The sequence below is a fragment of the Acinonyx jubatus genome, chromosome E4, assembly GCF_027475565.1.
Source record: "Acinonyx jubatus isolate Ajub_Pintada_27869175 chromosome E4, VMU_Ajub_asm_v1.0, whole genome shotgun sequence".
Lineage (NCBI taxonomy): Eukaryota > Metazoa > Chordata > Mammalia > Carnivora > Felidae > Acinonyx > Acinonyx jubatus.
The window spans coordinates 56,617,651-56,630,250 of NC_069395.1; the positions used below are offsets into that span (position 1 = coordinate 56,617,651).

Genomic DNA, 12,600 nt, shown 5'->3' on the forward strand with positions numbered 1-12,600 from the left:
AAATAGGCATCCCATTTGGTTGTCTTTATAAGCCTTTTCCAATTGTGCACGCAAGTAAACTAGCTGTAGGACATCAAAAGTGTCCATTTTGACCAATGAAGTTTTAAATCATCTTGGGTAATTTGATCCAATGGGGCAAAAATTCACAGCAAGAAAGACCATATTCCTTAACATAAATACTGCAGGAGTTACAATAGGGGGCTGAATATTAGAAGCTCCTTGGAAGAATTATTTCCCAGGGCGCCTGGGTGGCTCACTCGGTTGGGTAGCCGACTACGGCTCAGGTCGTGATCTCGCAGTCTGTGAGTTCGAGCCCCGCGTTGGGCTCTGTGCTGACAGCTCAGAGCCTGAAGCCTACTTCGGATTCTGTGCCTCCCTCTCTTTCTGCCCCTTCCCTGCTTGGTCTCTGTCTCTCTCTCTCTCAAAAATAATAAACATTTAAAAAAATTAAAAAAAAATTATTTCCCATAATTGAGTACTTACCAAGAACCTGAAACCCAAATATTCCATTCAGAATGAGTGAAGATGGAATCCTCCCCTCAAAAATGAGTGAGGACAGAAGCAAGCAACAGAGGACATCCAATTAAAGGCCTGAACCTTGACCAAGATGGGAGGTTCAGGACCAAGAGGATTTATCACTGTGACTTGAAGCCACCAAGGATATGTAGGAGTGCAATGGACTCTTGGTACCTGACTCAAATCCACGGCAACACTGGAGACAGAGGTCGGGTACTTGAGATCCTACCATATGCCCAGTAATGTTGATGAAGAAGAGGCTGTGAAGCAACCGGAGCGTTTATTTGGAGTTTTTGGGATTGCAATCCGGGAAACACAGGTCAACCAAAATTGACAGTGCTTTGAATTATGAGTGGGGAGTGCAGGCTTATAAAGACAAAACCCACAAGGTCATGTAACTTGTTTTGAAAGAATTATGATTGGTGGGGGCAGAGTTTAAACTATCGAATACACAATTGACTATTTAGCTCACAGGTGTTACATTATCTGTATTTCAGTTCAAAGTAGAAGGAGGAGTTCTGGCTGCAATTGGCAAGAGTCAGAAGTTCCTGTTGTTCTGAGAACTGAGAACTGCAGGGAGAGACCTGCATTGGTCCTACTTCCTCAAGCCCTTTCCACTCCATTCTGAGTGACGCTCTTAGCCATGCTTACTTCATTTGGGATCTTTTTTTCACAGCTCTTGAATAAAACTGTGTTTTATTAATGAAAACTCCAGGTAGTAAAACTGGTGAATTTTCTCTAAATGACTTAAATCAGTGCCCCAGTTCTCTGTTTTACTGGATACCTGATGATATTAAGCTGAACCAGAAAATATCTGACTGTAAAGGCCAAACTTCAGCAGGATCACAGGTACATAGAATTTTACAATTAGAAGAATCCCTAAAGAGCCTTTTACAGATAAGAAATCTATAGTCTAGAAGTTTAATTAACTTTACCAAAATCGTTCAACTTGTTTAGAGCAAAATAGGAGTCAAAATCTATTTTCTTGGTGTCTATTGAGAAATGGTATAGGAATTATGTAGGAAATTATCAAGGAAATTTCTGGTGTTTCAATAAGGAGCCCATATTAGCAGAAAAAGGTGAAAAACAAAGTTAGTAAGGGTTTATAACCTATAGAATGCTCAGGCAGGAATCTGAAAAAATGCATACTAAATAAAGTTTAGCTTGCTTGGCCACTAATATCTGAACTGTAACTCGCAGACTTAGTTTGCTTGGTTTATAGCAGTACTTAAAAGGATCTGCTAATGCCAAACTTGATGACAATACAAAATAACATTTGAGAATGAACTATAATAATGTTTGCTGTACACACAAATGTGTGAGTGCATTTGTATATTTCTACAAATGTTATATGAGAGGTTTTATAGAATTTCAGTGTCTTTTCACTACTGGACTGAGTAATCTTGAACTGGTGTGACTCAGAAATAGTTTCGTTTTTATTTTGATCCTCTTTTCTTGGTGCTGAGATGCACTTTTCTCATGTCAGGATCCTCAGAACTAAATTTCCCTTGGTTTATGCACTTGCTCAAGGCATGGTCTTTATTACTTATATGCTTGCTCAAGACTGTATGGAAATGCTAAGGCTTTTTCATATTTTTTAGTTGGTTTCAGGGGAAGGCTTTCCTTGTTTATACCCAACAAAATATTTGCTGAGTTGAGCTGCTGTACTGTATCTATTCTAAGTGCATCATTTCATTGTTTTCTTTGGCAACTGCATTATCTGTACTTCGGCTGATATCTTCTGTGTAATATCTAAAAGTTCCTCCAGAAAGATAATCATCTTACCATACTGTCTGTATTGATGCAAGACATCATCAACTGAGAAAAGAGGCAGAACTGAAACAAAACAAGAGCACTTATTATTTCAGGTCTCAGAATTGCAATTTGGGGAGTAGAGATTTGGGTAGCAACCCAAATTATGTCCACTAGGGCACAAAAGTCAACTGTTTTTAGAGGCAAAAAAAGAATGCTTCTTTACGTTATTTACAAAGAATTTTGTTTGGCGTTGACAGCAGAAAACTAATCTTGGCTACACATAATTGGTGGCTAAGGCTATTGCTGAGAAAAAGTCTGTTACTGTAGCAGGTTGCGGGTACTGGTAGAATCCTTGTTATATTGGTAGTTTGGCCCAATTCAAAAGTTTATGATTATACCCAGTGAGGACTTGCATAAGGCCCACATCCTAATGGCCCCTGACTCCATTTTAAAATTCCTTGACATAAGGTGAATCCATTTTATTTCACCTTTTACATTACCCAAGGTCCTTCTTGTAAAAAGAAACTTACAAATAAATGTAAATTTTAATCTGTGATAAATTCACCTTTTATATAAGCATTTTTTAGAGCTTAGAAAATAGTATATAGGTATTTCAAAATAGAAATCTTCAGTCTTTATTCACATATATGCAAATATGTTTATTAACTTTTTTTTTAATGTTTGAGAGAAAGAGACACACACAGAATGCAGGGGAGGGGTGTGGGGAGGGGATGTTAGGGGCAGAGAGAGAGGGAGACACAGAATCTGAAGCAGGCTCCAGGCTCTGAGCTGTCAACACAGAGCCCAACGTGGGGCTTGAACTCATGAACCGTGAGATCATGACCTGAAGCCAAAGTCGGATGCTCAACTGACAGAGCCACCCTATGTACGTATTTTTAAAAGGCGAGTATCACCAGGATTCTGTCACAAAATTATACACACCTTTCCAGTATATCGGTATTTTAAAAGACATTCTGTGCTGTCTATTGGATAGGATATTTTCTTTCCTTCTTACATTTTGTTCAATCAAAAGGAATTAGAAAGACTTGCTATATTGTTAAAATGTAAAAAAAGAACTCTGAATTCCACCATTTGAAGAAAATTAAAGCATAGATTATATAATTCAGTTCATTTAAGTGATAAAATTTTAGTATTGGGACTTGAGAGCTCATTAATTTCACTCCATCTTGTAGAGGAGAATACAGAGTTAAGTGGTTTGACCAAATCGACATAGTACAATCGCAGCATGCTTGCTACTCAGATCTCCTAACTTTTAGCTCAGTACAATTTTCACTATGATATGTTCCTGACATGTTCCTCTTTGCTCCTAGTGACTATTTTATAGCTGTACACAACTGGTTTAAGTACCCCTCCTCAAGTTTAAGAAACTTCCTTTTATAACATTCATTGAATAATTCATATAAAAAATTCATTTTGTTCCTGTAGTTAACTGTCTAAATATTGTTCTGATAACAAAAAATGTTACTTTGTGAATATATATTAGTTGAAAAATATTTTTAAACAGTGTAATAAAAAATTTCAAACACATATGAAGGTACGGTTAATCTCTGTGTCCCCATCACCCAGATTTGAAAGTCATTGAGATTTTGGCATATTTGCTTCATCTCCTTTGTTTCTTGGCTGATGTATGTTTAAAGCAAGTCCTAGGTAGAGCATTATTGCTCACTTGTACATTTTAATATATATTTCTAAATGACGATGTTAGCCTTCTCTTTCATGACCACAATGTCATTTATCACAATTAACAAATTTAACAATAATGTAAAAATGTTTCAAACATTTATGATGCTCCTGTAGACACCATATAGTGCTTCTAGAGTGTGGTGGCCTTTTTTTTTTTTCTTTGGCAAAGCTACAATTTGAGGGGTTTAATTCCAAAAGTAAACCAGGAAATGAAGGAGAGATTCAAGGAATTTCTGAACAGCATGCATACATATATTGTACATCTATGTAATTGTAGAATTTATCTCTCCAATTTCATTTATCTGATAAACCTTAATTTTATTCCTAAGCAAATTAGAGTCCCTATTTTTTTTTTTTTTTTTTTTTTGGAGAAGCCCAATTTTCCGATGGAAAGTTTTAGGAGCAGAGAATGCTAATTTCAGATCTCAAAATATATCTCCCTACTCTGATAACTCATATACAATTTTATTAGTTTTTCATGAATGTCTTTTGATAACTCTTTCCACCAGGAAGAACAACGAAAAATAGAAGAAGAAAAAGAAAAGAAAAAAGAGAATGACATGGTATTTAAAGCATGGTTGCAAAAGAAAAGAGAGCAGGTCATAGAAATGAGGAGAATTCAGCGAGCAAAGCAAATCGAAGACATGAATAGCAGAGTAAGTAAATCTTCTCTATGAAATGTAAGTTGATACAGATATGAAAGCTGAATTACAGGAAGAAATGAGAATATCAGAATAAGAAACTATGGAAAAAGTAGGAAAAGTGGTCCAAGAGCAACCCTTGCAAAAGATGCAACATACAGATGACTTTACAATTAAATTCTAAGAAGCCTGTGAAAATCAAATGAGTCCTATTTTATTCAGACTTTTATAGCACAGGAAATGGAAAACTACCAATATGTTTTTTCAGGATATTATAACTTTGCTATTCAAATAGGACAAAGATAGCATACACGTGCATACACACACGCACATGCACGCACACACACACACACACACACACACACACACACAAACTCTACAGAATGGGTCTACTTAAGAACAGACATATGGCGTGCCTGGGTGACTCAGTCGGTTAAGCACCGGATTCTTGATTTCAGCTTGGGTATGATCTCACGGTTCATGGGATGGAGCCCCGTGTTCTCTCTCTGCCTCTCTCTTTGCCCTTCCCATGCTTGTGCTGTCTCTCAAAATAAATAAATAAACATATAAAAAACAATAGGGACGCCCGGGTGGCTCAGTCGGTTGAGCGTCCGACTTTGGCTCAGGTCATGATCCTACAGTTCGTGAGTTCTAGCCCTGTGTCGGGCCCTGTGCTGACAGCTCATAGCCTGGAACTTGCTTCATATTCTGTGTCTCCCTCTCTCTCTCTGCCCCATCCCCACTCATGCTCTGTCTCTCTCTATCTTAAAAATAAATAAAACATTAAAAATTAAAAAAAAAACCAATAGACATATAGACAGATGGAGAAAAGACGAATACTGTTTGATTTCACACATAATGTAGAACAAAAAGAAACAGACCTACAAATACAGAGAACAAAATGGTGGTTGCCAGCGCCGGGAGGTGAGGGTAGGGGGATGGGCAAAATGGGTGAAGGGGAATGGGAAGTACAGGCTTCCTGTTACGGAATGAATAAGTCATGGCAAGAAAAGGGTCAGCATGAGGAATCCAGTACAGGATATTGTAATAATGTTGTGTGGTAACAGATGGTAGCTACACTTGTGGTGAGCCTAGAGAGGGTGAGTCACTATGTTATCCACCCGAAAGTAATGTGACATTATCGTGTGTCACCTATACTCAAAAAAAAAAAATTTTTTTTAAAGAATAGATACATCTAAATCTTACATGAAAGCTAACAAAGACACCAAATTATTTAGTTTTTAAAAATTTGAAACATTACAGGAAACCAAAGACAAAGCAAAAAACCGTCCCTATCCCTACCAATTTTTCTAAAAAGCATAGAAATAAAAAATTGAAAATTCAGTCCTGTGCCCTCCCCTGACTCATCTCCTAGTGATACGCACTTTCAGAGTGTGTGCAAGTCTTCCAAGTCTTATTTATATTTACAGTCTCACAAGTCAAAATTTTGTGATACACTTTGCTTTTTTTTCCCATTTAACTCTTCAGAGACTATTTCTAGGTCATTACATTTAGATATTTCTTTTAAGTAGCTGCATAGTATTCTGTTCAGAGATAATTTATTAAATCCTCAATTGTGGGTATTCAGCTTGGCTCCGACATTGTTCTATTCACTAACAATGCTGTAGTGAACATGTTCGTTCTGTAGGAGAGTTTCTGAAGAGTGGAATCTATGACTCACTGGGTGTCCAGAGTGAAATTTTTAGTTAAATGTGCAAAAATTAACCTCCCGAAAGGTCGTATCAATTGATAGTCCCTCCAACAGTGTGTAAGAGCGAATATTTACCACATCCTGACTAACACTTTATGTGGTTTATCTTCTTAATTTTTCTTCATGAGTACATATGACCGTGTGTATATTCTGTGAATTTTCTGTTTATAGTCTTGACTGAATTATTATAACTGAATGAAGGGGGCAAGAGAAGATGTGAGGAGAGCAATTGAAAAGCAGATGTAGTTGTAGATGAGGGAGAAAGGATAGTGACTTGGGCTAGAATTGTAACAGGAGAGGGGGAGAGAGGGAGGGGGAGAAAGGGAGGGAGAGAGATATGAGTCATTTAAGATGTTCTGAAATACTGACTGGAGGAATTTTGTAATGAATTAGATATGTGTGTGAGGGAGAATGAGGTATAAAGAGAATATACCAGTTTTCTCTTCTGAGGAGCTCGGTGGATGATGGTGCCACTCACTGGAGCAGTAGAGAGTAACACACTGGTGGAGGAAACGGCTGTTTCAGTTTTTCACTTGTTGAGTTTGAGGTCCCTACGACACATCCAGGTGAAGCTGTTGAAACGTGACTGGAGAGATATATTTTATGGCTAGCGTGGAGAATGAGAAGATTAGTGATTTCAAAGACTAATGGCCGCCCTCCATCCCCAGTTTGTGGGGATGTGGCTGTGGCTGTAGGACTGGGTGTCAAGGGCCCTGGAGAAAGGCCTAGAAGATGAGAAAATGAGAACTCTGTGAGGCTGGATGTTGAATGACCAGAGGTCGTGAAATTAAGGGAGCCAAATGGTGTGAATGTCAGATGAGCGTGGCTTTACTTAGAAGAGTAGAGGCATAGAGTTCTGAAGAGTATGAAGGAGTGTGTCCTAATTTCTGCACCTGACGTATGAAGTACTTGAAGTTTGGCAGGAAATGCAGAGTCTATTTGGGAGAGGAAAACTGCGTCTTGGGGGAGAATCCGGATTTGGGTAACACAGGAGGTTTAAGTCCAGGGCCCTTTCGGTATCTTGTGAGAATGGACATGTTTAGGAGTTTTTATATCTTTGAATGGGAATTACAAGGGAGAAACTAGGGAAGTTTTTGAGGGAAGCGGGGAATTCAGGCTTGGGAGGGGAGAGGAACAGCACATTGCTGTAATATTGAAAAGTATTGCAGACAAGAGGAGCGTACGTTTCAGTGACCAAGAAAAACACAGCTGTGAGTGCACTGCCTGCAGTTTCCCAGGGGATGGTGGACCCTCAGGCTTCATGGCACTCAGCCCAACATAATATTTTTATAGGGTATTTATAAAAATAAACGTACGCTTCAGTGTTCTATTGTGTCTTACTTGGGGATAATAGAAACTTCGAACTGGGGGTGCCTGGGTGGCTCAGTCAGTTAAGCGTCCAAATTCAAAGTGACAAATTCACAAAAGTTCTTGAGAATATGATTCATTTATGATATGGTTTCTCATTAAAGTTAATCTTTGAGACAGACTTCAAATCAAGAAAAAAAAATTCCGACGGGAAATACATAACCATGATGCCTTTTAACATGAACATTTTTTGAAATAAATTACGTTCAGCCATCGTTCATGTTTTTAAAGAATACAATTCAGAGCTTCTTTTTAAAGAAAAATATTTATCTATCTATCTATTTGTTTGTTTGTTTGTTTGTTTGTTTGTTTGGAGAGAGACAGAGAGGGAGAGCAAGCATGAGTGGGGGAGGGGCAGAGAGAGGGAGAGAGAATCCCCAGAATAGATTGTGTCCGTTATGCTTAGAAACCTCTAGTGGCTTCTCGTCTCAAAATAAAACCTGCCGAGTGTTCCTGCCGTCGCCTACCACAGCCTTCTTTCACTTCGTCTCCTACCACTTTCCAGCCACTTTGCCACAGCTTCACTTTCACTTCTTTGCTGTTTATTGAGCATACCAAACACAGTCTCTTCTCAGATCGTTCGCTCTTACTGTTACCACTGCTTGAAATACCCTTCCTCCAGACAGCCAATAACTTACCCCCTCTCTTTCTGTCTACATACCATCTTTCTCCTCACCTCCCCCATATTTCTCTCTCCCCTCACCATACTTCTCTTTTGAATCTGACCTATCAGTCGATCGATCCTCTGTTTTCATCTCCTCATCTAGAGTAACACTGCCCGGTACAACTTTCTGTGATGATGGGAATGCTGTTTGTGCCGTCCAGTAAAGTAGCCACTAGCCACAACATGGCTATTAAGCGCTTGAAATGTAGCTGATGTGAGTGAAGTACTGAATTTTAAATTTTATTTAAGTAGCTGCGTGTGACGAGGACCACCGTGTCGTGCAATCACAGAATACGAAGAGGGGGAACCTCGTTTTTTTCACCGATGCAGCCCCGTACCAGTGTGCCTGTATATACTCTATGTGGTAGACAGCTGTAAGTGCTGAATGAATAAATGAACAGAGATACCAGTAAATCCTGGTCACCTCTGAATCCTTGACTCTCTTGATCTCGAATTCCAGCATGAACCCTTTTTAGTCATCTCCAGCCCTTCCCAGGCTTCTAGGTGTTCAGTGATGATCCTTAGGTCCATGGGTCCTCTTCACAAACTTCAGCATTGCAAATCAAAGATCCTAGGTTACATAAATTATGTAAATTAAAATGGAACCTACTTGGCAATGGGAGTGAAAGATAAAGGAAAATGCAAGATGAAAGAAGTGTATGCTCTGTATCATAGAGCTCATGTTCGGGGAAAGTATTAAATGAATACATAAAGGAAAGGTCCTTTGCGTTTTAGCCAGGCATCCATAGGATGAGACGTGCTTTCCCCTCACGCCACATCTGTCCCTTTGCTTTCTTTGTTCTCTCACAGAAGAGCTCTTTCAACTGTGAAAATTCCCTGAAGATAGGATCCATCATGAAGTTTGAGGAACTGTATATACAATCAGCTACTCCCACTGGCTTTTACTTATGACAAAATCATCACGGCTGTTACCCTGATGAGAAAATTCTTATGGTTGCAAATCCTTATGGCCGCCCTCCATAAGAGTAGTTACAGTTTGGAGATGAGCTTGGTAGTTAGATGCTCTTAAAAGTTAAAAACAAAGACAGAATTTAAAAGAAAGGGTGAATAACAGAAGTGTCAGATCATTAGTTTTCCAACTGCATTCCAGGGAGCTCCTTCAGGAATTGCTACAAAGACCTCAACTCCACTCATATTGCCTATCCCAATCTTTCTTCAACCCTGTTTTATTTTTTGTGCCATTGTGAAAAATTACTTTACTTGTCAAAGGGCTCTCATCATTGAAAAGTTTGCAAATCACTGCATTTAAACCTTCTTCATTTATTGCTTACCTCAATAAGACTTTTGAAAGGCGCTGGATGGCAATGAATACAGTGTTGGGTTTTCTGACAGGGGGCAATCAGTGGTGCGAGTCAAAGGCGATATATTTTGTTTGGATGCTAGGAGTGCAGGTAGTGAGGTTGGCATTATTAAGAAAAATTGATGAGTGGAACACATATTCTTGTAGGGTCCTATAGTCAGGGCCTCAAAAAGCTGTTTTGGTGTATTGAAAGTTAAATAAAGCTTGTTTTTGTAATCAGCAGGAAAACAGAGATCCACAACAAGCTTTTCGATTATGGCTTAAAAAAAAGCACGAAGAGCAGCTGAGAGAAAGAAAGACAGAAGAACTACGAAAGCAGGAGGAATGTTTATTCTTCCTTAAAGGGACTGAAGGCCGCGAAAGGGCCTTTAAACAGTAAGTCACAGGCAGGGCATGCTTCCCCTTTTCTCACAGTCATTGTAGAGAGTTATATCGTCAAGAAAGCTTGGAAAAAAAATACCACAAAATATTTTATTGCTTATATTACATATCTATTCAGTTTTAAGTCCACGCTTCTAAAACCTGAGAAAATTCTTTAGCTCCATACTATGCATTGTATCTATATACCATTCTTTCTTTCTTCAAGGTATTTTCTATTTTTTTTATGTTTATTTATTTTTGGAGATGGGGGAGGGGCGGAGAGTGAGGGAGACAGAATCCCTAGTAGCTTCTGGGCTGTCAGCACAGAGCTCCATGTGGGGCTCAATCTCACGAATCGTGAGATCATGACCTGAGCTGATACCAAGAGTGCGACGCTTAACTGACTGAGCCACCCAGGCGCCCCTCTTCAAGATATTTTCAATACCAAAATTATTTTCTATTTCACCAGTCTGATAACCTTTGATAGCCTGCCATTTATTTTATTTGTTATCTTGTTCACTTCTTAGAGAAATGGACCAAAGACTGTTTACAGCTTCTCTTATACACTCCTCAGAAAAACTGAATAAAGAGTTGCATTTCCCAAGAAATATTTTTATGTAAAGACAGACAGGCTGAGGAGGAAGATCTGTACAAACCAAATGGAAAAAGAGATTTTGGACACATACTTTCAAGGCAAACCTGATCTTTTCAGTTACCTGGTGGATACTTTGTATTACCTAATTGTGAGGAAACAGACCTGGTTTCAGAATTTTGCCAGCAGGCCTTGGGAGAGGGAATGAGTCCAGTTGTTTGAAGTTCCTTTCTTTCCTGTCTTTTTTGCTGTCTCTGTCTTTGTTTCTGTGCTTCTTTCTTCCTTTCCTTTTTTTTTTTTTAACATATAATTTTCATAACAGAAGCAGTAAATGTGCATTGTGGAAATGGAGGCAGAAAAGTCACATTTTCATCACCCAGAGATCACTGTTAGTACCTTAGTGCATATCTTTTCTCTATACATACATTTATAATTTTAAAATATAAATTGAGATCATACTGGTTATACTGTTCTGTAATCTGATTATTTTTATTGACGATCTCATCTAATACCCAGTCCAGAATCCTATTTTTTCCCAATTGACCCCTAAATGACTACAGTTAATTTGCTCAAAGTAGTGTCTAATTCAGGACCACACAACCTTGGCTTAGATGCTTAAGTCTATTCAGTTCTGACACAGTTATTTCGTTGTTTAGGGTTATTTCTGAAAACAAGTGTGTATACACACACATACCACATATATACTTTCATATGTGTGTATACAGTTATTTGGGGGTTATTTTACCTAAGCAAGGTTATAGATTCAAATTGGTTAGAATGTGGACTCTTCTTCACCATAGAGCACATTAATGTCTACCAAGAACGAGGTAACCTACCTTTCTTTCTTTCTTTCTTTCTTTCTTTCTTTCTTTCTTTCCTTCTTTCTTTCTCTTTCTTTTTCTTTCTTTCTTTCTTTCTTTTCTTTTTCTTTGTTTTTTTTTTTTTAACTTAAATTTTAGTTAACATTCGATGCAGTATTGGTTTCAGGAGTAGAATTCAGTGATTCATCACTTACATACAACACCCAGTGCTCATTGCAAGTGGTAAGGCAATATTTCTGTATGTTGGTATTCTTAACCTAACTGAGCCATGTTTTAGAATACAGCTAGTTGCAAAAAATAAGTTATTTGGAATCTATCAAATACTTGATTGCTTAGAAAATCATATTAAAAAAAAGAATAGGACCTTTATCACATGTGAAATATTATATTTATTACTAAAAACCCAGTTTTTTTAGCTGGCAGTTTCATTGTAAGAGAAACTTAAAGTATTTGATTGCAAATGTGACTGTGCTTCCTTGTGTGATCATAGGGGATAAGTCTGAAATTTTTCAGTTAGTACTTTAATAATTTTTGTTGTGACTATAGCATTTCAATGTAAAGAACTCAATTTCCTTTAATAGCCTGCAGTAGTAACTTTACAGCAAAAGAGAGGTGTATACTCACCAGTTCTGATCATATCTTTTTCTACAGATGGCTACGAAGGAAACGGATCGAAAAACTAGCAGAGCAACAAGCTGTCAGAGAAAGAACTAGACAGCTCCGACTAGAAGCAAAGCATTCTAAACAATTGCAGAGCCACCTACATATGTCAGAAGCCAAAGCTTTTCGTTTTACTGATCATTACAACTGAAAGTATCTTAAATACTTCATTTGGAAGCTGCTACCCTCAGAATTTTGTATATCATTTCTAATGGCCTGTGTGCTTTGGTCATACTCGAAATTATGGAAATGCTATTTATCTTTTGGTGATACTGACAGTGAATTTATCTTTTTTTTTTTTTAACACTAAACAAAATAAATTTCTTCCCTCGCATTGCTGTATTGTGTTATACCGTAGTCCGTGCAACAAATTGAACAACGAATGAACGCTTTACTTGTAATTTATTGGCAAACTTAAGGACAAAGAGTGTAGGTACATGAAATAACCTACTATACTTGTAAAGTAAAGTAGGTTCCTTTACTTGTA

The 12,600-nt window shown here is 38.0% G+C and overlaps 1 protein-coding gene across 7 annotated transcripts in view; it reads left to right on the forward strand.

The window, feature by feature from the left end:
* The window catches only part of CCDC181 (coiled-coil domain containing 181), a 28,125-nt gene extending 15,678 nt beyond the window's left edge, over nt 1-12,447 (forward strand). For 3 of the 7 annotated variants that reach the window (XM_053209838.1, XM_053209840.1, XM_053209841.1), the window contains exons 5-8: nt 1,232-1,365; nt 4,485-4,631; nt 9,901-10,055; nt 12,105-12,447. In XM_053209838.1, coding sequence (XP_053065813.1) covers nt 1,232-1,365; nt 4,485-4,631; nt 9,901-10,055; nt 12,105-12,264 — 596 coding nt within the window. In that variant the 3' untranslated portion in view covers nt 12,265-12,447. The remainder of the gene's footprint in view (nt 1-1,231; nt 1,366-4,484; nt 4,632-9,900; nt 10,056-12,104) is intronic. The other 4 variants (XM_053209839.1, XM_053209842.1, XM_027046420.2 and 1 more) reach the window with 4 other exon arrangements.
* The last annotated feature ends 153 nt before the right edge of the window (nt 12,448-12,600 follow it).